This window comes from Lolium rigidum, chromosome 6, assembly GCF_022539505.1.
Source record: "Lolium rigidum isolate FL_2022 chromosome 6, APGP_CSIRO_Lrig_0.1, whole genome shotgun sequence".
Taxonomy (NCBI): Eukaryota; Viridiplantae; Streptophyta; class Magnoliopsida; order Poales; family Poaceae; genus Lolium; species Lolium rigidum.
In genome coordinates, this window is record NC_061513.1 from 194734455 (window position 1) to 194762006 (window position 27552).

General features: G+C 43.5%; 1 protein-coding gene across 1 annotated transcript; it reads right to left on the reverse strand.

Annotated features, from left to right (window-relative positions):
- Positions 1 to 22963: 22963 nt before the first annotated feature.
- Positions 22964 to 25981, reverse strand: LOC124663661 (cysteine-rich receptor-like protein kinase 6). The gene is made up of 7 exons (XM_047201332.1): positions 25960 to 25981; positions 24737 to 24871; positions 24454 to 24584; positions 24165 to 24375; positions 23838 to 24075; positions 23613 to 23763; positions 22964 to 23541 (listed from the first exon to the last, which is right to left on the reverse strand). The coding sequence occupies exons 1-7, from the start codon at positions 25979 to 25981 to the stop codon at positions 23203 to 23205; spliced, it is 1227 nt and encodes a 408-aa protein (XP_047057288.1). The 3' UTR covers positions 22964 to 23202.
- Positions 25982 to 27552: the final 1571 nt, after the last annotated feature.

A 27552-nucleotide genomic window follows, 5' to 3' on the forward strand; every position in this document is an offset into this window, starting at 1 on the left:
TTTGTCTCAGGGAACCCGGCACCACGGTGAGGCTGGACAGGGTAACAACATACTAGCCAATTTTCTGGCCGTTCAAGCATTTCCTTTGTGCATGGCTGCATGCTCACTTGTTTGCAATTGGAAATAACTAGGAGTAATCGCTCATGATTTCAAAGAAAAATTGTGGACTTTACATATTATACTTTGGGGCATTGCACATATAGCAGCTTTCTGTTGTAACTATCATTAGTTAGTTGCATTATGAGTTATGCAGCTGCTACTTTACCATTCAAAGAAATCCCAAGAACTTTACTTCAAAGTTGTGGTTTGAATGTTATTAGGACGATGACACAACTCCAGGATAAGTAGTAGCTTCTCTTGTTAGTGGTATTTAGCTCTCCGGTCACCTTGTAAAAAATACGAGGAAGAAAGTGACTCGAGTATGTCAGCTCCAGATCTTATTTAATTTGTTTTCCTAATATAGCTAGATGTGTGTCGAACCTTGGAAATAAGTTGGGGAGAATTGCTTAGCTATAGGTTTTATTTTTAAACCACCCTTAGAATATGAGTCAGTTTGAAGGACAATATCTCCACAGGAGCCAGTATTTCAGGTCTTCTCTTTTGACCTATTGTTTATGATCATGTTGGGATTATCTTCGAGAATACATGTAGGTAAATTACATTCCTAAGCGCATGGCAGCACATTACGTAACTGCAAATTGGTGGTTACATTAAATTAAAGTACAAAGCACATTACTTAACCTATTGGAACTATTTAAAGACATATTTGGCGAACATCACTTCTGTTTTCCCGCTTTCACTCTATTACTGACTGTTTTCTCTTCAGTGTTCAGCTTAAACTGCAACTGGACAACTCAATCAATATCATTTGGTTTATCTGTGGCAAATGGTTTGTGCTATTACTAAAATCAACTCATAGTTTCAAGCGATATTGTTTAGGTCATAGGATTTAATGGCTCTCCCATGCAAATATGTAGGCACTTTGTCTATATAGGATCTGAAGGCTGAAGCTTAAAGTCCAGCAAAAAACTCTTGAAATATTATGTGCACGGTGTGAATTCTTGAGTTTGCACAGGTCTAGAGAGAATCAGTCTGTACTAATTGTTCAGATTGACTTGCGATTTTTCTTAGTTGTGTTTTTATTAGCATATTTTTTTTTGCTCGACTAATCAGGACATTGGTCTAGAAACGATCATTTGACCTTGTTTTGCTTGGGGTATATGGCGTTAGAACTATCACTTTCTCTTTACAATGAATGTTGAGGGTACTGATAAGCTCCTTTTGTGGAGTGTAAAACTAATAGCATGTTTATTTAGCACTGCAACAATAGCATATAAATATATGGTCCTTCTCATTATTCTGTAATTTTTCTTGATATAATAAATTTATAATTCATGTGATAGGAGTTTAATTATAGACCATCATGTCTGTTAATTTAAGAAAATACTAGCTTCCAGCTAAGCTCATTGTTGGAGACATGTTTTTGCTGAGTTAGGGTTCTTTTGTGAAGACCATTGATATGTATTAATCTGGACATGTTCTCGCTGAGTTGTATCTTGGGCCACCTTGCTTTTCTTATCACGTGTCGTTAGATTTCTTTTATTGCATCTTCTGTTTATATTTGTCCAAAGTACCGGAGAACTTGGACTTGAGACTAAGAAATTTCCTCCATTCTTGCAGGATGATCATTGATTCATACCGTTCTACGTTTAAAGGTTCTGTTACCAACGCTTCATAGTACTTCACTTCCATTCCTCTTGGAATGTGCTTGTACTGATCTTTCATTCTCAATAGAGCATGTTTTATGTGGTGTGGTACCTTTGGTTCAAGACAGTGAAGATAAAGGACAGGGAGGTCAGCTGCCAGACAACGTGTTTGGCAAGGATGCAGTTGTTGATCCAAAATCAACCGTCGAACCTCTGCCTCTGCCAAAAGATAAAAAAGTGGGTGATTTTTTGGACAATCTACATTCTTTTTATCTACTGAACATGTCTTAACAGAAAATATAATTGCAGGTGTGGGACATAACCTGTGAAACAATCGACCGGTGCAGCCGACAAGAAAAAACAACCCTTAGACCGTACAAGTACATGGCTCCAGCTTCACGGTAGGTATGGATGTTGAATTTAGTTCCAGGCACCACTAAGATTTTCAAGTTAACAAGAGATTAAAAAATCCCTCATTTTATCTAAGAGAACATTTTTTAAGGAGGGTGCTTCTTTATAAACAAAACATGGATAAAATAAAGTGAGTTCTGCCATCACAGTAAGTTCATATACAAAATATTGTCCTTTGAAGATGTGGGTAATTGGTATTTCTGTGAGCTTTGGGTTTAAGTTTTCCAATAGTATCGTTGATGCTTTAAGTTTGGTGTTATCTGGTTTAATCACTTAAAATAACTTCTCTTGGTGTAGGTCTGGTGCATGGTACAATACTTACATGTGGTGATTTGTTAACTATTTTTTGCTCTGTAGTGATGCAATCTATTTTGCAGGCTGGGTACATAGCCTCACAGGTTCTTTTGCTCGACATGTGAATATAATCCATCGGAGCTACTTCCATGGTGACCAAGATTGATTTACTCTTGAAGGTTCATGCTGATTTCAGCGGGTGATGCTCACATGTTTGAGCTAAACCCAGTCTGATCATTCGACCATTCTATGCAAGATTGTTGGCTATAGGACCAAGCCGTTGAACCTTGAAATTTCCGTATAAATGTACATAGGAGTTCTATCACCTATGTTCTGTAATGTAGTATACTTACGACATGCATATATGCTTCAAAATTTGTATTGACCAATTCAGTACCACAAAATAGGTAAACACAAGTGTCACTGGAATTTGGATAAGGCTATTCCGGTGATTCCCATTGTCCACAATACGTTTTGTAATATACTTATGACATTATTACTATGATGGTTATATGATGGTTATAATACTGTCTCGCTTTTGCCTTTGCGCCGGGGCGCAACAGGTCATCTAGTGCTTAAAACAACAAGTAAAAAAGCGTCCTTTATAAAAAAAAGAGTGTGCTTGGGGATGGCGAAGCCACCCAGTTCTGGACAAACCAATGGCACCCTGAAGGGAAGCTTTGCACTCTATTCCCATACCTATTCCAGCTCTGCACCCTTCGGCGAATCACGGTCCAGAAGGCGATCAGCCAGGACAAATGGATCAGACACTTCAAGAGTGACTTGATGTTTCCCTAAACTCCTAACTCGATCAGAGGAAGAGATTAAGGGAGAGGAAGGATGAACTCGACGAACACACAGAGAATTTTGTGCTGCGCTCAACTGCCAGCAGCTTTTCTGTTTTTCTCCTTTTATTCATGCAAAGGGAAAACGTGGTGAGCAACGTGCTCCACTACCGATCATGCCATCCCATGATCCGAGCTTCGTGCTACACGATCTAGACTTGGTCCTGCGCCGTGCAAAGCGCAGCTGATAACAGAAAATAGACTAGCTACTCCCTAACTGACGAAACTGACGAAACTGACAGCGGTGTCTAACAGTGACACTTGTCTAAAATATTTTGAGCAGGGCAGGGCGAGGGTTTAAGCAACAATCTCCCCCTCAACCCGAGCTCATGCCCTGAGTGTTGATGATGCCAATCTTGCCGCGAAGCTCTTCAAATCGAACACGACCAAGAGCCTTCGTCAGAATGTCTGCCTTCGTTCTCCCCGTGCCGATGAACTCTGCCCTGATCATGCCTTTCTCCACGTAATCACGGATGAAGTGGAACCGCAGATCAATGTGCTTGGACTTGTCATGCATCACTGGGTTCTTGCACAGGGATATTGCAGATTTGTTGTCTATGTAGATGGTGACTGGCGCTGCTGCTCGATTCAGTAGTTCGCCGTACAGACGAGCTCGAGGGGCTTCTCCGCCCGGTACTTCGCCCGTTGCGGGAACGGAGAGCGTCGCTGCTTCCCAGCGAGGCACGCGTCACAGAGCTCGTCGGCGTGATCTATTGGAGGTAGACCACGCACGAGTCCGCCGCGAGCCATCCGCTGCATCCCGTCGAAATGCAGGTGCCCGAGCCGGGCGTGCCAGCGCCAGGCCTCGGACACGTCACCAACGGCGAGGCACACTCGGATGTACAGGGGTGAAGGTCAGTTTGTACAGCCGATTCTGAGATCGCTTTACCTTGACCAGGAGGCGTCGATGCTGGTCGTGGATGGTCAAGACTCCACGGCGGATGTTGATGTCGAACCAGCTCTCATCGAGTTGCCCAAGGCTGACAACGCTGCTCTTGAGCGCGGGGATGTAGAACACCTGCGTGAACGCACGGTGATCACCGCTGCCGCCGGCGAACACGACGGTGCCGCGCCCGTGGATGTCCACCACGGAGCCGTCAGCGAAGCGCACCTTTCCAGACACCGAACGGTCCAGATCGGCGAAGGCGTTGATGGAGCCTGTCATGTGGTTCGTGGCCCCTGTATCCAGGAACCGAGACCTCGCCGCTTTGACCGTCCACGCGCGAGGGGGTGATCATGGCCTTCTCTTCGTTGAGGTAGACGCGTGCGCCCTCGTGAGCTCGAGGTGCCTCCGTCATGACGACGGTGGGAGCCTCGATGATCTCTTCGACGCATGCCATCATCATCGCTGGCCCGTCCTCTTCTTCGGCTTCGACGAGGTTCGCCGCCGCCGGAGCCGCCTTGCGCTTGGCGGCCTCGTCGCGCTTCTTCTTCCGGCATTCGCGGGCCCAATGCCCGGCTTTGCCGCAGTAGCGGCACTTGTCCCTGTCGGCGGTCTCGCCCGCCCCAGTGGGCGGTGGCTTACCGCCTTTCTTCCCACGGTCGTCGCCCTTGCTTGAAGAGCCACCGCCACCGCGAGGTTGGCGCTTGCGCGCCTCCCACTGCTCCTCAGTGAGCAGGAGCTGGCCGCCAGGCGCGTCGCTCCCTCGATCTCCATCCAGGCGCTCCTCGATCGCGCGCAGATGCCCGGTCACCTCCTCGACAGTCATTGTTGCAGGGTCGAGGAGGGTCTCCATGGAAAAAGCAATTTGAATGAATTGCGATGGGACGATGGACAGGAACTTACGGACGATCTTTTCCTCGGCGACGGTGTCGCCCAGTGAGCGAAGTCCGGCGACGAGGTTGGAGAGGCGGAGGGAGAAGTCCTGGACTTTCTCCCCGTTCTTGAACGACACGGTCTCAAATTCCGTGCGGAGCCGTCGGAGGCGCCCGTCGCGGACGCGATCTGGCCCCTGGAACTGGGTGCGGATCGCTTCCCATGCTGCCTTGGACGATCCTTTCCCGATGAGCATGCAATGCATGTCCTCCGGCGTGGATCGGAGCAGCGCCGCTAGGGTCTTCATGTTGTCGACGCGCGCGACGTGATCATCCGTGATGGCGTCCCAGAGAGACGCCGCCAGAAGGTTGACCTTCATGACCATTGCCCAGGTCGTGTACCCTCCCCGGGTCAGCATCGGGAAGTGCAGGTTTGCGCCGGAGCCGCCGCCGGACTCGCGCACTACCTGCTGTACCACCACCTCGCCACCGCCGCGTCGCGACCGGTCCCTTCCGCGACTCTGCGATCGCCGTCGCTCCGCGGGTGGAGGGGTCCGTGACTGGTGCGGTGATCCGCTTGACATGGCCGCAAGATCGCAACGCTCTGATACCAATTGTTTCCCTAAACTCCTAACTCGATCAGAGGAAGAGATTAAGGGAGAGGAAGGATGAACTCGACGAACACACAGAGAATTTTGTGCTGCGCTCAACTGCCAGCAGCTTTTCTGTTTTTCTCCTTTTATTCATGCAAAGGGAAAACGTGGTGAGCAACGTGCTCCACTACCGATCATGCCATCCCATGATCCGAGCTTCGTGCTACACGATCTAGACTTGGTCCTGCGCCGTGCAAAGCGCAGCTGATAACAGAAAATAGACTAGCTACTCCCTAACTGACGAAACTGACGAAACTGACAGCGGTGTCTAACAGTGACACTTGTCTAAAATATTTTGAGCAGGGCAGGGCGAGGGTTTAAGCAACACTTGACGCGTGCGGCCATCCGACAGTTCAATGCCCTTTGGAACTTGACGCGGGGCATTCAACTTTCCCCTGGGATCGACTCCTGATCACCTGACTTGGAAGTGGACGATTCACCGGGTATACTCCGCTAGCTTGGCGTATGCAGCGCCGTTCCTCGGCACCGTCAGACATGCCTTCCCGCCGATCGTTTAGTGTGTGTTCGTTTGGGGATGGGGTGGAACGGAATGGAATCGTTCCGCACCCAGAGCCTGTTCCTGCGTTTGGTTGCAAACTGGAATGGAATGAAGTGGTTCCTCCAAATGGAATATTCCCTCTAGATCCAGAATGAAGTGGTTCCTCCGATTTGGCCGGACGAGGTGGAACGGGTGAATGTCACACGCTGATTAATTAAGTTTAGCAATAATTAATCAAGTTTAGCACTACTTAATCAATTTTAGCAAATAATTAATCGAGTTTAGAATAATTAATCAGGTGATTATCTCACCCATTCCATTCCATTCTCATCCCATTCCAAAACCGAACACAAGAATGAAACCGTTCCGTGACAATTTTTTTGTCCAAATCGAACACAGGGATAGAACGGTTCCGTGCCAGTGAAATGGAATGGTTCCATTCCATTCCACTCCATCCCAAAACCGAACACACCCTTAGAGATCCGGCGCTCCCCCCAAGTGTAGATTTCACGTGTGGCTTGTTGTCCAGGGAAGGTGCCTGACTGCGGATGTTATGGCGCAGCGCGGATACCCATACGACCCTCTCTGTCCTTTCTGTCGTTCACAGCCTGAAACTGCAACACATCTGTTGGCTACATGTCCATTTTTTCGAAATGGGGGTGCCCCTACCGCTGCATCAATTGATGCATACAGCTCTTTATTAAAGTAATTCACACTATTTATTAAAGTAATTCACACCAAAATAGTAGTAGTAGTACACAATTATTACAGCTGATGGATAAGCCACCTAAAAAAAGCTAGAAGAAAAAGCGATGGAGCAGTGAGCCTTTTTCTCAAACCACCAACCACACTGGCTTTAGAAATCCCATGCAATCATCATCAAGCGGTTGCACCCAATATCCATATCCTGACGTTCCTCCACCGGCTGCAGAAAGGACCACATATGGATAAATTAGTGACCAAAGAGATAACCTGCATAAAAGATGGAAAACTCCTTTTGTTAAATATAAAATCATTACAGACTGTCCATATAGCCCACAGTAAAGCGCACACCGACTCTAATGTGGCCTTTATCTTTTTTTGGCACCCAATTTAACCAATTTCCAAACAAATTTGAGAAACTAGAAGGAGGAGGTAAATTAAACATCATATAAATAATCCGTCAAATGATTTTGGCAAAGGGACATGAAAAGAACAAATGTTGTATTGTTTCATCTTGATCAAAAAAACTACATTCAGTGCATCCATGCCAATTCCGTTTGCTAAGATTGTCTTTGGTCAATATAACTTCCTTATGTAGGAACCACATAATTTTTTTGATTTTAAGTGGAACCTTGAGCTTCCAAATATATTTCTTAAGATAACCAGTGTGTCCATTAAGCAAGTATACGTACATAGATTTAACACTGGACACACCAGAAATAGTTATCGACCACCTAAAAGCATCTTCCACATCCGTTAGTTGAAACATCATGAGGCGAGTAACTAAATGGACACATCTACCCCATTTGTTCCCAGATAAAACTCTCCTGAATCCTATGCTCAGAGGTGTCGAGCCCATCATATGTGCTATCGTAACATTTGTATGGTTAACAATGTTATAAAGAGTCGGGTATTGATCTTTAAGAGACAAATCACCTAGCCATGTGTCTTCCCAAAATCTAGTATTTTGTCCATTTCCTACTACAAGAGACCCTCTTTTGAAAAACTCATCTTTAACATTCATTAAACCCTTCCAAAAAGGTGAATCCATTGGTTTCGCTGTAACCTGAGAAAGTGTCTTAGTTTTCAAATATTTGTTTTGGATTATCTCTTGCCACACTTCTTCTTCGTTCATAAGTTTGTACAGCCACTTGCTGAGTAAACTTATGTTTTTTAGTTATAGCACTTCCACTCCTAATCCTTCGTGATTTTTTGGTCTACAAATAACATTCCATTTTATTAGTCTATATTTCCTTTTGTGTCCATCGCTTTGCCCGAAAAAACGAGATCTGAAGAAGTCTAGCATCTTTCTTACTCCGTACACGAAGGAAGTCTAGGCGCTGGTTGATACGTCTCAAACGTATCTATTATTTCTTATGTTCCATGCTACTTTTATGATGATACTCACATGTTTTATACACATTATATGTCATTATTATGCGTTTTCCGGAACTAACCTATTGACGAGATGCCGAAGTGCCAGTTCCTGTTTTCTGCTGTTTTTGGTTTCAGAAATCCTAGTAAGGAAATATTCTCGAAATTGGACGAAATCAACGCCCAGTATCTTATAATTCCACGAAGCTTCCAGAACACCCGAGAGGGACCAGAGGAGGGCCACAGGGGGCCCACACGTGTGGGCGGCGCGGCCAAGGAGCCAGGCGCGCCCCCCTACTGTGTGGTGGCCCCAGACCCCCTCCGACTCCGCCTCTTCGCCTATTTAAAGCTCCCTGACCTAAATCTTCGATACGGAAAAGCCACGGTACGATAAACCTTCCAGAGCCGCCGCCATCGCGAAGCCAAGATCTGGGGGACAGGAGTCTCTGTTCCGGCACGCCGCCAGGACGGGGAATTGCCCCCGGAGTCATCTCCACCGCCATCTCCACCGCCATCTTCACCGCCATCGCTGTCTTCATGATGAGGAGGGAGTAATTCACCCCCGGGGCTGAGGGCTCTGCTGTAGCTATGTGGTTCATCTCTCTCTCTTTGTGATCTAGTTGAATATCATCTATGTGTTACTCTGGTGATGTTATTAAAGTAGTCTATTCCTCCTCCATGATGTAATGTTGACAGTGTGTGCATCATGAAGTACTTGGTGTAGGTTATGATTGTGATCTCTTGTAGATTATGAAGTTAACTATTACTATGATAGAATTGATGTGATCTATTCCCCCTTTCATAGCTGATGTGGACGGTGTGCATGCTATGTTAGTACTCGGTATAATTGCGTTGGTCTATCTTGCACTCTAAGGTTATTTAAATATGAACATCGAATGTTGTGGAGCTTGTTAACTCCGGCATTGAGGTGCTCTTGTAGCCCTACACAATTAATGGTGTTGATCATCCAACAAGAGATTGTACAGTGGTTTTATTATGTGATCAATGTTGAGAGTGTCCACTAGTGAAAGTATGATCCCTAGGCCTTGTTTCCAAATACTGCAATCATCGCTTATTTACTGTTTTACTGCATCTTTACTTCCTGCAATATTACTACCATCAATTGCACGCCAGCAAGCTATTTTCTGGCGCCATTACTACTGCTCATATTCATTCATACCACTTGTATTTCACTATCTCTTCGCCGAACTAGTGCACCTATACATCTGACAAGTGTATTAGGTGTGTTGGGGACACAAGAGACTTCTTGTATGGTGATTGCGGGGGTGCTTGAGAGGGATATCTTTGACCTCTTCCTCCCCGAGTTCGATAAACCTTGGGTGATTCACTTAAGGGAAACTTGCTGTTGTTCTACAAACCTCTCGCTCTTGGAGGCCCAACACTGTCTACAGGAATAGAAGCGTGCGTAGACATCAAGCTATTTTCTGGCGCCGTTGCCGGGGAGGAAAGGTAAAAGGCACTCACACTCCGGACCCCGGCAATCAAGCTATTTTCTGGCGCCGTTGCCGGGGAGGTAAGGTAAAAGGTATTCACATCCTCCGACTACTAAGCTATCTCCTAGTCTTGTTGCCAGTGTGTGAGTGCTCGAAGCTATTCCCTTTAGATCCTGCAATTGCATCTTTTTGTTTCTTGTTTTTATTTTCACTAGTTAGGCTTAATGGAAAACAACAACAAAATTAGAGAGCTTTATGAACTTTATATTGAGTTAGGACATGAGGTGTTTGAAGAGAAAATTAAAAAACCTATGGAACTTTATATGCATGATAATGCCAATGTTATTAGTATGTTGAACACCATTGTTGCTAATGCTATGGAAGAATTTAAGCTTGGGGAAGCTGGTTTTGATGAGCATGATATTTTTAGTCCCCCAAGCATTGAGGAGAAAATTTTCTTTGATGATACTTTGCCTCCTATTTATGATGATTATAATGATAGTGGTCTTTTGGTGCCACCTACTATGGAGAGTAAATTTTATTATGATTATACTATGCCTCCTACACTTGATGAGAATAATAATGATAGCTACTTTGATGAATTTGCTCCCACTATTACTAATAAAATTGATTATGCTTATGTGGAGAGTAATAATTTTATGCATGAGACTCATGATAAGAATGTTTCATTTGATAGTTATATTGTTGAGTTTGCTCATGATGCTACTGGATATTATTATGAGAGAGGGAAACACGGTTATATGCATCTTAATAATATTAAGTTTCCCCTCTTTATGTTAAGAATCTTGAAGTTACTCGTGTTTTATCTTCCTATGCTTGTCACTTTGCTCCTCATGAATTTATTTGTGTACAAGATTCCTTCCCATAGGAAGTGGTTTTGGATTAAATTTGTTTCATACTTGCCTTTTGATGCTCTCTTTTGCTTCAACTACTATTTCTTGAGAGTGCATCATTAAAATGGCTGAGCCCATCTTAATGGCTATAAAGAAAGCACTTCTTGGGAGATAACCCATGTCTTTATTTTGCTACTGTTTTGTTGTGTTTTGGAAGTTGTTACTACTGTAGAAACCTCTTCTTATCTTTATTTTATTGCAATGTTGTGCCAAGTAAAGTCTCTAATAGAAGGTTGATGCTAGATTTGGATTTCTGCGCAGAAACAGATTTCTTGCTGTCACGAATCTGGGTATGATTCTCTGTAGGTAACTCAGAAAAATCTGCCAATTTACGTGAGTGATCCACAGATATGTACGCAACTTTCATTAGTTTTGAGTTTTCTGATTTGAGCAACGGAAGTAACTCTTAAAAATTCGTGTTTACTGGCTGTTCTGTTTTGACAGATCCTATCTCTGTTTTTTGCATTGTCTCTTGTGGACTTTAAGTGAGGCTTTTTAGACGTGGAGAGCTGTAGCTAATGTTTTATTGAGTTCTTGCAATGTGTCACTACAGGGACAAGGTGGATTAAAGTTTTTCGAGTACTAACCCCTCTAATGAAGTTTATGAGAAGTTTGGTGTGAAGGAAGTTTTCAAGGGTCAAGAGAGGAGGATGATATATGATCAAGAAGAGTGAAAAGTCTAAGCTTGGGGATGCCCCCGTGGTTCATCCCTGCATATTTCAAGAAGACTCAAGCGTCTAAGCTTGGGGATGCCCAAGGCATCCCCTTCTTCATCAACTTATCAGGTTCTTCTATTGAAACTATATTTTTATTCCGTCACATCTTATGTGCTTTACTTGGAGCGTCTGTGTGCTTTTATTTTCGTTTTGTTATTTTCATTCTCTGAATAAATTCATGCTTGTGTGGGAGAGAGACACGCTCGGCTCGTTCATATGAACACTCGGTGTTCTTAGCTTTACTTTTAATGTTCATGGCGAAGGTTGAAACCGCTTCTTTCATTGTTATATGGTTGGAAACAGAAAATGCTTCATGTGGTAATTGGTATAATGTCTTGAATAATTTGATACTTGGCAATTTTTGTGCTCATATAGATCATGTTTAAGCTCTTGCATCATGTACTTTGCACCCATTAATGAAGAACTACATAGAGCTTGTTAAAATTTGGTTTGCATGATTGGTCTCTAGAGTCTAGATATTTTCTGGTTAAGGTGTTTGAACAACAAGGAAGACGATGTAAAGTCTTATAATGCTTGCAATATGTCCATATGTAAGTTTTGCGGTACCATTTTTTACTTGAGTTTGCTTCAAACAACCTTGCTATCCTAGCCTTGTATTGAGAGGAATTCTTCTCGTGCATCCAAATCCTTGAGCCAAAAACTATGTCATTTGTGTCCACCATACCTACCTACTACATGGTATTTCTCTCGCCATTCCAAAGTAAATTACTTGAGTGCTACCTTTAAAAATTCTATCCTTTGCCTTTGCAATATATAGCTCATGGGAAAATAGCCTTAAAAACTATTGTGGTGAAGAATATGTACTTATGTGTCTTATTTCTTAATAAGTTGCTTGTTGAGCGGTAACCATGTTTCGGGGACTCCATCAACTTTTACCTTTGTTGAATATCATGTGAGTTGCTATGCATGTTCGTCTTGTCTGAAGTAAGGGCGATTTTCATGATCAAATGGTTTGAGTATGCATATTGTTAGAGAAGAACATTGGGCCGCTAACTTAAGCCATGATTCATGGTGGAAGTTTCAGTGTGGACAATCAATCCTCAATCTCTTATGAGAATTTGAGCTGTTGTTGAATGCTTATGCATTAAAGAGGAGTCCATTATCTGTTGTCTATGTTGTCCCGGTATGGATGTCTAAGTTGAGAATAATCAAAAGCGAGAAATCCAATGCGAACTTTCTCCTTAGACCTTTGTATAGGCGGCATAGAGGTACCCCTTTGTGACACTTGGTTGAAACATATGTTATGCAATGATAATCCATATTAATCCAAGCTAATTAGGACAAGGTGCGAGCACTATTGGTATACTATGCATGAGGCTTGCAACTTATAGGATATCTTATACATAACACATATGCTTTATTACTACCGTTGACAAAATTGTTTCTATGTTTTCAAAATGAAAAGCTCTAGCACAAATATAGTAATCCATGCTTCCCTCTGCGAAGGGCCAATCTTCTACTTTTTGTTGAGTCAGTTTACCTACTTCTTTCTATCTTAGAAGCAAACACTTGTGTCAAATGTTTACCTATTGAATTTGTTATATTAATTTGTGTTGACAATTATCCATGAGATAAATATGTTGAAGTTGAAAGCAACCGCTGAAACTTATATCTTCCTTTGTGTTGCTTCAAAGCTTTCTACTAAGAATTTATTGCTTTATGAGTAACTCTTATGCAAGTCTTATTGATGCTTGTCTTGAAAGTATTATTCATGAGAAGTCTTTGTTATATGGTTCAGTTGTTTACTCATTGTCTTTACCATTGCTTTGAATCGCTGCATTCATCTCATATGCTTTACAATAGTATGATCAAGATTATGTAAGTAGCATGTCACTTCAAAAATTATCCTTGTTATCGTTTACCTACTCGAGGGCGAGTAGGAACTAAGCTTGGGGATGCTTGATACGTCTCAAACATATCTATAATTTCTTATGTTTCATGCTACTTTTATGATGATACTCACATGTTTTATACACATTATATGTCATTATTATGCGTTTTCCGGAACTAACCTATTGACGAGATGCCGAAGTGTCAGTTCCTGTTTTCTGCTGTTTTTGGTTTCAGAAATCCTAGTAAGGAAATATTCTCGGAATTGGACGAAATCAACGCCCAGTATCTTATAATTCCACGAAGCTTCCAGAACACCCGAGAGGGACCAGAGGAGGGCCACAGGGGGCCCACACGTGTGGGCGGCGCGGCCAAGGAGCCAGGCGCGCCCCCTACTGTGTGGTGGCCCCAGACCTCCTCCGACTCCGCCTCTTCGCCTATTTAAAGCTCCCTGAACTAAATCTCCGATACGGAAAAGCCACGGTACGAGAAACCTTCCAGAGCCGCCGCCATCGCGAAGCCAAGATCTGGGGGACAGGAGTCTCTGTTCCGGCACGCCGCCGGGACGGGGAATTGCCCCCGGAGTCATCTCCACCGCCATCTCCACCGCCATCTTCACCGCCATCGCTGTCTCCATGATGAGGAGGGAGTAATTCACCCCCGGGGCTGAGGGTTCTGCTGAAGCTATGTGGTTCATCTCTCTCTCTTTGTGATCTAGTTGAATATCATCTATGTGTTACTCTCGGTGATGTTATTAAAGTAGTCTATTCCTCCTCCATGATGTAATGTTGACAGTGTGTGCATCATGAAGTACTTGGTGTAGGTTATGATTGTGATCTCTTGTAGATTATGAAGTTAACTATTACTATGATAGAATTGATGTGATCTATTCCCCCTTTCATAGCTGATGTGGACAGTGTGCATGCTATGTTAGTACTCGGTATAATTGCGTTGGTCTATCTTGCACTCTAAGGTTATTTAAATATGAACATCGAATGTTGTGGAGCTTGTTAACTCCGACATTGAGGTGCTCTTGTAGCCCTACACAATTAATGGTGTTCATCATCCAACAAGAGAGTGTAGAGTGGTTTTATTATGTGATCAATGTTGAGAGTGTCCACTAGTGAAAGTATGATCCCTAGGCCTTGTTTCCAAATACTGCAATCATCGCTTATTTACTGTTTTACCGCATCTTTACTTCCTGCAATATTACTACCATCAACTGCACGCCAGCAAGCTATTTTCTGGCGCCGTTACTACTGCTCATATTTATTCATACCACTTGTATTTCACTATCTCTTCGCCGAACTAGTGCACCTATACATCTGACAAGTGTATTAGGTGTGTTGGGGACACAAGAGACTTCTTGTATCGTGATTGCAGGGTTGCTTGAGAGGGATATCTTTGACCTCTTCCTCCCTGAGTTCGATAAACCTTGGGTGATTCACTTAAGGGAAACTTGCCGCTGTTCTACAAACCTCTGCTCTTGGAGGCCCAACACTGTCTACAGGAATAGAAGCGTGCGTAGACATCACCGGTTGTCAATCGTGATCGGCTGCCGGTCTCGCTGATCCCTGATGCCCACTTGGAGCTATAGGACTGGCTGGTCTCCTCTTCTCAAAAGGTCGGACCAGCGAGCGCAAGGTGTGGCGCTCCATCATACCGCTTGTCTGGTGCTGTGTTTGGAAGGAACGGAACGGAAGGATTTTCAGTCATACAGCTAACTCGCCAGCAGAGCTATTTCAGATGATCATGTCTGAAGCGGCAATGGGTTGATGCAGGGCAACGAAGGATTCTAGCCTTGACAGAAAGACCAAGGGAGCCTTACTAGGTCACCGTCTCCGAGGCGTGGCAATGGGTTGATGCAGGGCAACGAAGGATTCTAGCCTTGACAGAAAGACCAAGGGAGCCTGACTAGGTCACCGTCCTCTCACTTGTCGGGCTCGAGCGAAGCTCTAGCTAGTTTCCTTTTTCTCTGTTTTCTTTGAGTTTCTCATTTGGCCTTCTTTAGCCGGTTCTGTACTCCTGGAAGGTCTCCTTCCACTTGCACAACTTCTCTTCTAAGCGCAAGAAAAGTAGCCAAGCTGCCTTTTGTCAACAAAAAAAAAGTTCACCCTGGAGTAGTCTTTTGGTTGTTGCCTGCATTATTTTAAACAGATGTATCGGAAGCATTCGCAGTTGGTCGCTAGAACTACTACTAATGATGTTCCAGTTTCATCCATATGCATTTCGCCCCCTAGTATGGCTTCAATACATATGACATGATGTATATATTGGTGCTAGCTCGAGCTAGCTCTCTCTCTCTCACAGACGGAGGTGGAAGAAGAAGTACACAAAAACAAGAGTATTTCGAGTGACGAACGCGCTGCACGTACAGCTCTTTCTTTTCAGCTCAAACTGATACCAAACGAAGAGTACACACGGGCTTTTATACACGAGCTAGACTCATGCGCGCGCACGCACGAAACCCACGTCGAGACCCACCTCGCTCGTGATCCACTCGCCCAGTCCACCACGCACAACGCGCTCCTACGCGCACGACGGGCCGGCGTCCAACGGCCACGAACTAGCTCACTCCCGCTACTCTCGCCAACTGCCACATGCACCCACGCACGCACACACGTGGTTTATTTGATAAAAGCAAGTAGTACAATAAATTCTAATCAGCTGGCTATAAGGTTTAAAATATTATATTATTGCATAGTTGGAGGACAGAGAGGAGGAGAGAGAAGGAGAGTGGGCTTTTATGCAAGAGCTAGCTCTAGCACGTGCTCCTAGGCACTTTGTGAAAGTGAAAGGTGGGCCGTATATTGATAAAGTACTACATTTTTATAGCTCATTATTGTATATATTGGCTCTAAATTGGCTATAGATGACATGGCAGTTAGCTTATAACCAGCAGCTGGCTAAACTATTGGAATTGCTCTAACAATATAAACTTAGCTCAATAATTGTAGAACAATCATGGTATCCCTTGCTTCTGTTTACATTTGATTTTATACCTGGTATTATTTCCTTGGCAAATTTCACATTTACCAAGCGATAGTACATGCATGGAACTGTGCCAGAAAAAGATACTAAAGGTCTACATCTATGCTTGGGTAAAGAAGCACGACTCTGGTGAATGTATGTGCAACCGAACCTCCCGCACCCTCCCGCAAGAACCTAACCCTCCCGCACCAGCGCGGCGGCGCCGCGCCGGGTGGCCCCCAGGTGCTCCCCTCCTCCCTCTCCCTTGGTCGTCTCCCTCCCGCCGCCGCAGATGAGGCGCCGCCGGGCTAAGCCCTGTAGGCGTGGCGGCGGCGACGGACTTCCTCGACCACGATAGGCGTGGTGGCGCGTTTTCGCACCGCCAGCGGCGGCGATCCGCATCGACCTGGTCGACGGTGGTGCCATGGAGCGGTGGCGACCAGATACTACCGATGTTCTCCAGCGTTTGGCGGGCGGCGGCGGTGGTTCGGGTCCGATCTGGGCCCTGACGTGCTCGGGAGGGTTGCGGTCATCCTGCTGCGTCGACAACGACACCGGATTCATGCAAGTTTCTAGGCTGTTCCGAGGCACGAGGACTTTGGGCTGTTCCGAGGCACGCGGACGCCATGGGCGGCTGCCCTGTGCATGGTGGTGGCGGCCTCCTCCTTCGCCGGAGGTGGTTGGCCGGTTGGTCTCGAAGGTGAGTTCGGAAAGCGCGGATGCCGGTGAAAACCGAGCCCCGACTCCGATCACGGCGGGCGATGGCGGCATTTCACGCGTCGATACCTTGTTGAAGGCATCGCCATTACAACCCGTGTTTGCCCACTTGTGTCGATCTGGGGGAAACCCTAGATCCATGGATCGGATGATGGCGGCGCTACCACGTCGTTTCCCTCCCGAGGGCATCATTCATGGAGTTGTGCATGGTCAGCGAGGCCAATGGATGTTTTCGGTGGATAGAGGTGGATCTTGGTGGAGTGGTGTTCATCTACCACGTTGACGTCGATGATTCTCGGCGGCGTGGAGCTGCAGGGTACCGAAGACGGGTGTGGACTGCTGGACGCGTGTAGGATGGTGGAGCAGTCTGGCGTCATGGTGACATCGACAGTAGGTCTGGAAAGGTCAATGCGGTGATCCCTCTTGAAGACGGGTGCGAGAAAGACGGCGGCAGCGATTTCTGCGACGTGTGTATTAGCGTACGCTCAGGGTCCGCTTTGACTGGTTGTGCTTCTCACCCGCCAATGGGCGGTTTGGGAAAGCATTCAGTTTTTAGATGATGTGCGTTGGTGTATTGTCAGGGTAATGGCTCTGTTCATGGTCACCCCCTTCATCGTTCTTGTAGGTATAGCGAGTTGTCGCTGGAAAGGTGGCTTCGAGTTTGATCTTTGTATCTCCCTTGTAAGGCTTTGCGAATAATTCAATAAAAAAAAGTTGTGTGAGGCTGGAGCGATGCTCCCATTTCCAAAAAAAAATGTGCAACAAGTGAATTTATAATGCAGTTAAATTAAGTAGCTTAACAAAACATGGGATTACTTCATGGATGATGTGTCACGACCTAACAATAAGATTCAAAATATAGTTCAAGATAACATGTCTCTGTCTCATGGATCCGCTGCCTTTGATAGCATGCCAATTTGAAGTTGACAAAGCTTCTTCCGACCTTGAGCAGTTCACCCTCCACGCAATCATAATTAAGGTTTAAAATAGCACGTTATTTCTTCGCTAATAACGTTCTATAGCATATCTAGAGGGTTTACGCTAAATTTTCTTAATTTTGCTCGCTGTGGCGCTATTTGCAAAATAATATGTTATATCATCCTAAAACTTCATAGCGTTAACACGCTATTTGATGAGGACATCCCTACTACACTACTACCTCCGTCATTGTAACATGAAGACGATGCTGCTGTGAAGCTCAAGTCCAATGAAGTCAGGATTGGACCAATGACACGAGCTCGTGCGAAGCTACTTAAACAACAGGTGAACTTGTTCCTAAGTGATACTTTGATCAATGAAAACTTTATACTGCCTAAGTCCTATTATTTATGTATGATCAGGTATGAAGAAGGAGCAAGCATCGTACGAGAAGGAGAGGAGCAGCTGGACAAGAAGCTGGACGTGAAGCTGGACATGGAGCTGGCCATGAAGATGGACAAGAAGACATCCCATGGGAGCGCGAGGGAGGAGAGGGAGGCATGCGCGAGGGGAGAAGAAGAAGTCCAGGCCGGTGCCAGGCCTGGTCAGACCGATCGCCACGCCGGCGCGCCCGGTCCCAGGCCCGGTCCAACCGGGCGCTCGACCGGCCCAGCCCGGCGCCGACCGGATCCCCAGCTTGTGCCAACCGGGCACTATCCAGTAAGCCCGACCGCTTAGCTCGGTCACCACCCGGTGCCAGACCCGGTTGAAATCGGATGGCCCGGTCCTAGTCCCGGTCGACCGGCCGTATGACCGGCCGACTCCGAGTCTGTCTCGACTAGATCCGATCTGAGTCGGTTTTCTATGTATCTTTTCGACCCGAGGTCATCCTGAACCCCTATATAAGTGCCCAGGATGCCCCCAAATTAGGTTTCGACCACGTTTTAAGATAAACCCTAGTTCATAGTTGATTGCTTTGCAACTCTACTGAATCTCTACACAATATTGCATTGATTTGGTGTAAATCCCTGAAAGTCTTGTGTGATCTGTTGTTCCATTGGGAATTAGACGGTTGCAACTTACCGCTTCGTGGTCGGCGGCTACGTACGCAAGTGTGTGGAGTTACGAATATCTTGCAAGATTAAGAGCTGTTGCATTGGCGACGGAGACCAATCGAGAGACTTCGTTGCGTCATACAAGTTATCATCCACTTCATCATCGTGTATCTCCGTTATGTTCATCCCGTGATCATCATCACCACCGTTTCTTACTGAGAAGATCGGGCCACCCCTTATCACTATTTTTTCCAGGCAAGTTGCTTTCATTTTTTCGTGGTGATGAATGCAATCTTTTGGTTCTATTTCTAAATCAAAAGATAATATCGCTAATGCTAATAATTTTTAATAAATAATTTATACTATGTTGCTGCCTTGTGAAATGTTGATGTTAGCCTTCTAACATATTTAAGATCTATTTTTATATGTGGTTATGTATGTATGATTCAGTCACTTTTGGACTATATATACATTTGTTCTAGTAAAATTATTTATTTTTCTGTTATAATTAGTATTATTTTAAAATGCTATTTAAAATATACCACGCTATTAGCATGATATAGCGTCCATATCGTTTGAAGGAGGTTGCCACTATTTTCATTTAGCAAGCTACTTTAAACATTGATCACAATTGATCTATGTAAATCTTATATAGATGTGTTCTACTCTAAAACAATGCTTTGGACGTTTCTCTATATTGTTGTGCACTATTGTCTATAATTATTGTTTATTATATTTTCGTTTCGATTATTTTGTTGATTATTATACATTATGTGTTATTTGAGGTTTTATACAAAATGCTTACTAAAACGAAACCCAGTGAACTTGCGCCTGGGCGCGCCCCAAAATCTAGTTCACATGCGGAGGAACTCGGCTACAATCAGTAAGTAGCTTTTGCCCAGAAAGGTTGCTACCCTTTTCTTTGAACGGGCAAAGTTGCTACTCTAGTGGATATGATGCGGGCTTATGCTGAGCGTGGCTTATTGGATGGAGCACATAGGACAAGAGTCAGAATGGCATTTGCTGGACTGCCCACGTTGGAGTGCTACACATTGCTTGTAGAAGGGTATGGAAAGATTGGCAACACTGATCATGCGGAGGCCACGTTTGAACATATGAGGATGAATGGGCATGAACCAGACGACCGTTGTCTCGCTGGTATGATGACTGCACACATGAAGAAACCAACTGAAGGTAAAGGTGAATGATGATATTAGTCATTATTTTCAGATAAAAAAAAGTCTAAGGCAAGGGAACTCTTTTAATGCTTTTTAATATTGTAGTTGACATACTTGCCATCTTAATTGAACGAGCAAAAGAAGATGACTAAGTTGGAGGGCTTATTCCCCATCTAGTTGAGGGAGGTCTCTCCATACTACAGTATGCTGATGATACGATTCTTTTTTTGAAACATGACCTCCACAAAGCGGTTAATATGAAATTAATTTTATGTCTCTTTGAAGAGCCATCGGGACTTAAGATTAACTTTCATAAAAGTGAGATTTTTTGTTTTGGAAAGGCCAAGGAGGAGGAGGACCAGTACAAGCAGATCTTTGGATGTGATGCTAGATCACTCCCCTTTAGATATTTGGGTATTCCAATCCATTACAGAAAACTCAGGAATTCTGATTGGTATCCGGTGGAAACCCAGTTTGAGAGTAAATTGGGATGCTGGAAAGCGAAATTACTATCCTATGGTGATAGGCTTGTCCTTATCAATTCAGTGTTAACTAGCTTACCGATGTTTATGTTATCTTTCCTACAAATACCTGTTGGCTAACGAAACGTTTGGACTTCTATAGATCTAGGTTCTTTTGGCAGTCCGACGAAAACAAAAGAAAATATCGGCTCAAAAAATGGAACATCGTTTGTCGATCCAAAGATCAAGGGGGCTTAGGTATTGAGGTTGTCGAAATCAAAAATAGATGTTTATTGAGTAAATGGCTCTTTAAACTTCTTAATGAAGACGGAGTATGGCAAGAACTGCTACAGAATAAATACCTAAGACAGAAGACCTTATCTGAGCTGCAGGCTAGGCCTACCGATTCTCGTTTTTGGAAAGGATTGATGGGGTCAAGCAGGAGTTTTTTTCTAGAGGTTTTTTCAAAGTGGGTAATGGTATGGGTATCCGCTTCTGGGAAGATACCTGGTCAGGAAAAACTTCGCTAGCTCAACAGTATTCGTCTTTATATAATATTGTACACCATAAGAATGTAATAGTAGATCATGTGTTAACTCAAACCCCGCTGAATATTACTTTCCAGCGGGTGTTGAGTGGTAACAAATGGACTTCATGGATACTATGTCGTAAACTCATGATGGTAAACATGAATGAAGAGAACGACCATTTTGTTTGGGATTTGACATCTAATGGTTTGTTTACAATGAAGTCTATGTATGATGATCTTATGAGTGATCATACCCCTTTTCTGAGAAAGTATCTCTGAAAGGTTAAAGTTCCCCTTAAGATAAAGATTTTCATGTGGTTTTTGAGTAATAAGATTTTGTTAGCTAAAGATAAGTTAGCTAAATTTTATTGAAATGGGTGTATTAAATGTGTTTTCTATGGGGAACAGGAGACTATTCAACACATTTTTATTGAATGTCCTTTAGCTAAACTTTTTTGCCGTACGGTTAATTTCACTTATGATCTTCCGCCTCCAACCAATATTATTAATATGTTTGGTAGTTGGTTTAATGTTGTAGATAGAAAATCTAAGGCTTTTATTCGGAGGGGTGTTTCTGCTTTATGTTGATCTATTTGGATGGTTAGAAATGATATTATCTTTAATAAAAAAAATCTTTTCATTTTTTGCAAGTTATCCATATGGTCTCACATTGGGTTCAGCTTTGGGTCCTCCTCTCGCCGGAGGGACAGCGGGATGCCATGGCTTCTGGATGCATACGGCTCCTGATGGTCGCTCAGGATATCTTGTGCCAGGCTGGTTGGCGACATACTAGAAGGCTATATTGATGTGTAGTCATAGTATGTGTTATTTTTTTCCTTGGTTGATTTTTGTATCAATCCTCGGCGATGCGCGAGTTGTAAACAATACCGAATACCAAATTGAATTCCCGTTTAATAATTGGCCGTGTACATCGTCATGATGCAGAAGCCGGGGCATATCCCCATTTCAAAAAAAAAAAAACTGGGCCAGGCTTTGCAGTTTCTGCTGAGTTTAGCGAAGGAGAGCGTTAAACCTTCTATCAAGACTAATCTCGTCTTGCTGGATTGGCTTTGCAGTTTGCATGTTGGAGCTGGTGCAAAAATGCTAAACAGCTTGTACAGGAGATAAAGAAGTCGGGGGAAGAGCCCATGGAGATCCATGTTTACCTTGCCAATATGGCGGTATGTATGCGAACTTGCGAAGTCACGCCACGAAAAGAGAAAGCCTGCAAATCCCTCACGGTCTTGGAAGAGAGGTAGAAACTATTGAAGGCTGATCATTTTGAGAGGATTATAGAAGGCCTTACCAAAGGGAGTTTGTTGGAAGATTCAAACAAATATTTCAAAACTATGATCATTTTGAGAGGATTATAGTAATATTATGATAATCAGTAAGACTGCAATGTTCAACAAAGATAGCAGAGTAGCTAGCATTAAGTTATGAGTTCAGGTTCCTTTATGTCAGTGTAAGATAATTTTTTGAGGCAATTGTGTAAGATGTTTTCTACCTTATTGTCTTGTTCTTTTTATTTCCACTTCGTTCTTGGCACTATGACGACATGAATGTTCCCCCGCATTTTTCAATTCTGGCAGAGTGAGTTTCTGGAGCACTGAAAGTGTAATCGAGATGTAATGTACTGTAAATAGTTTAAGTACTAATGCTTATAGCTAACTACGAGTTGCACATACCTGCACATATAATGGTAGGATCTTGTGATATTTTGATAGAATCTACTTGAAAATACTTCAAGTATATCAATTTATTCCTCAACATGACACCCTTAAATCTTGCATGATGAGTGCTTCATGTTCTACCTCTGTTAGTGACCAGTTACCTTAGCGCGAAGCCCAGATAGAAATGCTACAAAATGAATCCGTCTTTTCCCCCTCTTGGTTGTCTGATATGTTCTTCAGCACGCTGAAAGATGTAATTTGCTGTACTTTATCTTACAATATATGACATTGATCATAAGATAAATGCGTGGATAAAGAATGTGGCTTATGCATGAATAATGTTAAGTCACCCGAATAGTACACAACCCCAATATATAGTTACACTGGTGTATTCTTTCATTGCCGAGTAAAACTATCTTCCACCACGGTGGTGAGCAAATAATACATATGAATTATGAAGTAAGGCCTATCCCTACATAAAAAAATCGCTATATATTTTTTGGCAGGGATGGAAAATGAACTCGGATTTATCTCGGCTCAAGTTCAGTGATCGAAACTTCGTTCGGTGACATAGGTGACCGGCTTGTAGACTGTGAGTTTCCTCGGTATTGCTCCGTGTGAGTGTCTGAGTCATTAGCGCCACTTTTTACGGTGCAGAAAGCTGGCCTGGATGGAGCTTGGAGAGACACAGTGCTGCTGCAAAGCATGACAGTCACAAGCGACATCAACAGTCTATCTGCGGGGTTTTCTTGAACACATAGAAGTCCAATGTGCATGCACTTCAGCATCTGGTCTCCAGGAGAATGGCAGATCATGGATAAATCCATGATCTCCAAAATTGTTCCCATTGTCCAGTGCTCCCATACCTGCATTATATATGATGATGATGATTGTAGCTTTCTGTGACAGCTGAAGTTGTAATAGTCAAAATACTCACCAAACTTAAGAGATCTATAGACTGCTCGGAGTCATATGAGACATTGTTTCTTCTTCCTGTAACGATTTCTAAAATCAAAACGCCGAAGCTGAACACATCGGATTTGATAGAATAAGCCCCACGCATAGCGTACTCAGGGGAGATGTATCCGCTGCAACAACAACATTATGTTATGGACTCATGCACTTTTAAATATTTTATAAGGAAAATGTCACCAGGACTTACTAGGTTCCGACCACACGGTTGGTGACATCTTGTGATTGATCACTGGCAAAGAGCCTTGCTAAGCCAAAATCTGAAATCTTAGGAATAAACTCTGAATCTAACAGAACATTGCTCGCTTTGAGGTCCCGGTGAATTATCTTCAGCTGAGAATCTTCATGGAGATATTGTAATCCTCGAGCAATCCCGTTAACTATCCTAAATCTCGTTCCCCAGTCCAGCTGACAACTCCTATCAGGATCTGCCACACAGAAAAAGAAACCTTAGAACTGCACACCACATATTTTAGTTGTTCTTTCAGTGTTGCAAAGTGGTGATGAGGTACTTTACCAAAAAGAATGGTGTCAAGGCTTTTGTTGGCCATGTACTCATACACAAGTAATTTTTCATGTTCTTCCAAGCAAACACCTACAAGTCTCACTAAATTCTTGTGTTGAAGCTTAGCAACCAAAACAAGCTCATTTTTCAGCTCCTCTATCCCTTGCCGAGAACTTTGTGATAGCCTTTTAACTGCTATTTCTTCATCGCCAGGAAGTATTCCCTGTACAAATGGGTATACTTATTTACTAGAATATTAAAATCCAGGATAAAAAATCTATGTAAAAAATATAATTAGCACCTTATAAACAATTCCAAACCCTCCTTCACCAAGTTTATTGCGTTCATCAAAGTTATCTGTTGCGGCTCTCAGAGTTGATAGATCTAGAAAGAGTGATTCAATACTCTCTATGTCCTCGGGATTGGTTGGATCTATCATAAGAGAAAAGACACTTTAATAATGGTGTTATGCATGAATGTAAATTTTCACATGGAAGTGATGTCACTGTCATATGGAATGGAAACTTGAAGATTGACTCTATTTGTCTAAAGGAATGGATTTGGAACTAACTAATAAGACTTACATGATACTGATGCCTTTCGTACCGGTTTGCTCTTTTTCGTCCACAGACAAAGGAAAATGACAACAGAAGCGAGTATTGCACCGACTATCGGCAGTGTAATGGCTAAAATTCTAGCAGCTGCATTGCTTTTGCTTCCTGTAAACAAAAGGCATGATTCATTAGAAGGCACACCCAGGAGAATTCTACAATATTCTGAAGAAGGTGAATCTGCCTTTTGTAGAACAGTTTTACATCATGAAGGTCATATGTTGATAATTTCAAAGTGATCAGCAGGAGAAAGACTATTACTATCTATGGTGTTCATACTTCATAGTGCTGAAAGCTTTACATCTTGCCTCCTCGAAATAAGAAATACAGATGTGATGCTAGTCTGAATATGTTATTTCGCGAGGGTTCGAATCTATTATTATATACTAAAAGAAATATAAGGTTGTTTAATAGAGCCACCATGCTAAACCATATCATCTAAATTACTTTGATAGTTAATTCTAAAACTTACGGCTAGGATTTATCTAGAGATAATATATAGTCATGTAACATTTTAATCCGGTTTGACACGTTTCATAGTGTAGAATGTGTCGGCGCCCAACAGTGAAGGAAACTTCGTTTATTAATAGATTTTCGTTCCAAAAAAACTAGGCATCTAGAAAATAATGGGCTATGACCAGGTAGCGCAAAATTTATGGAAGACGCGATGTTTTTCCCTCCTAACTTCTTTTATCATTCATATGATTCATGTTATGTGTAGGAATATAGGATTATGCTATAATAAGATATATGGAAGTTATTTAAATAGGAAAGATTTTTTAGATAAAGGGAATATATTAATATCAAAAGATACTAATTACACCCAGCCTCTGCAACAATGTCCCACCCTAATGGCAGTACAGATGCACACATCCAAAAAAAAGTAAAGAAAACTAAGAAATAAAAGTCCCGCTACAACATTCCAGACCTAGCAACAACAATACAACCACAACAGTGACAACACCTGAAATACAGACTCTCCAAAAGTGTCGCCTCCAAGAAGGGAACCGTGCACCAGCGCCATCGTCGCCCGACCAAAGGTCTTAGTTTTTCACCCTGAAGATAGTCCCCACTCTTAAAACAATGCCTCCAACAAGGTCATTGTCAGGCACAACCAGTTAAGGCCAGACCTTAGATTTTCACCCTGAGATGTAAGATTCTGAACTTCACCTATGCTGCCGCCCCCACATGCATACCACTGCCCAAACCCATCTCCATTTAACCTCTCTGGTTTTGAATTCTGCACACCATCCACGTGGGCATGGAATGAGATAGGTTGCGCCTGCCCCAAAAGTTTGCATCGATCGTCGATGGGCAAGAGCCCAACGAAAGTACTGCATGTGGCCGGCGGCGCGACCGGCCTGTCGATCCATGGAGGTTCAATGGCCAAGGTTAGATGTACCTCCACAACGACTGGAGGCGGTTCGCCCGTGCGCACGCCATTGAACTTGGGCACTACATTGTCTTCAAGTACGACATCCACTGCATTCTCACCGTCAAGGCCTTCAACGAGTCCATGTGACGCCGTCAGACGAGAATGACTAAGAGAGGGCAAGATGAAGAAGATGAAGTATTCTACCATGTTTTCATTAATTTCTGGTTTATTGTACCAATTTGCTTCAAGAAAATTTGTCTCCAAATATGTATGCAATTTAAGACTTTTTATGCAATTTCCCCAACACCGGACTGAATGGGTCAGTCGCTGGACTCACCGGCCTGGCCGGCCGGACCGCAACCCAAATTCTATCTGCGACGCGACCCAAACGGATAGAATTGGAACATTTGGATCAACAATAAAACAACGCTACTCTTTCTGCAAAAATACATAAGGACTTTAATATTATTGCTGAGCTGTATATGTGTTGTATATGTGCTGCAGCCAACACAGCTTATCTTCCTATTGGGTTGTAGCCTGGTGTGTGTGCGTGTTATCCTGGCCTATGTATGTAACACAATATATATATTGGTCCATTACCCGTAAAAAATGGTACTATATATATTGGTATGTGCCTCGGAACCCTAAAACAAGACCGAATAGAGAGTTCCACCCCTCCCAACCATCATCCACAAACTACATGGTATTAGAGCCACCGGCGGTGCCGACAACAACCAGGGCAACGGTGATGCTGCCCCTGGAGTGGATCTTAAGTGCAAGCGTGGGGTGGTGGGTGATCTTTTGAAGGCTGCACAAGATTCAGGGGAGGTTGAAGGAGATGTCTAAGGATCTGGCCAAGGTGCTTGACAAGCTTGCCAACTTGCTGGCCGCAAAGGGATCAGATGTGACATCCTCTGCTACTTCGGGGGAGGTAGGCCACATGGGGAGGAGCAGTATAAGCTTGAGCTCACGCCAAATAAGATCAACCTAGATGAGTTGGAAATTACCGAAGTTGGTCTAGGAGGGCCATGCTAAATTTGAGGTTAAAATATTAAGGTATCATCAGTCCCACATGTACCTGCATTTCCTGTGAATCTACTCTCTCTAAGTTCTTTGGTCGATGAGATAGATTGTCGGGTAATAGTTGACAAATATGTGTTCCTTATTCAGGAGAAACTGAGTGTAAGGAATATTGGGACCAGAACCAGATGTAGAGACCTATGGTACATGGATTGTGATGAATTCTGCAAGCAAGGAGGGCCAGCACTAGCTGCAACACTAGTGGAGAAGGAGAAAATTGTCATGATGATTCACTGTAGAATGGGACATGTAGCTTTTGATAAAATGAGTAAAGCTTTCCCAGCAGTAATGCGATTGATAAAAACAATCTTAAGTGTGTAGCATGTGAGTATGC

Excerpts from the sequence above, each read along its gene's own strand:
- LOC124663661 (XM_047201332.1), bottom strand. The coding sequence starts at position 25,981 with ATGGAGATGGGTTTGGGCAGTG. Across the intron at positions 24,585-24,736 it reads ACGAAAGGCATCAGTATCAT|ATCCAACCAATCCCGAGGAC; the intron begins GTAAGTCTTATT and ends CTCTTATGATAG. Across the intron at positions 24,076-24,164 it reads CCTTGACACCATTCTTTTTG|ATCCTGATAGGAGTTGTCAG; the intron begins GTAAAGTACCTC and ends TCTGTGTGGCAG.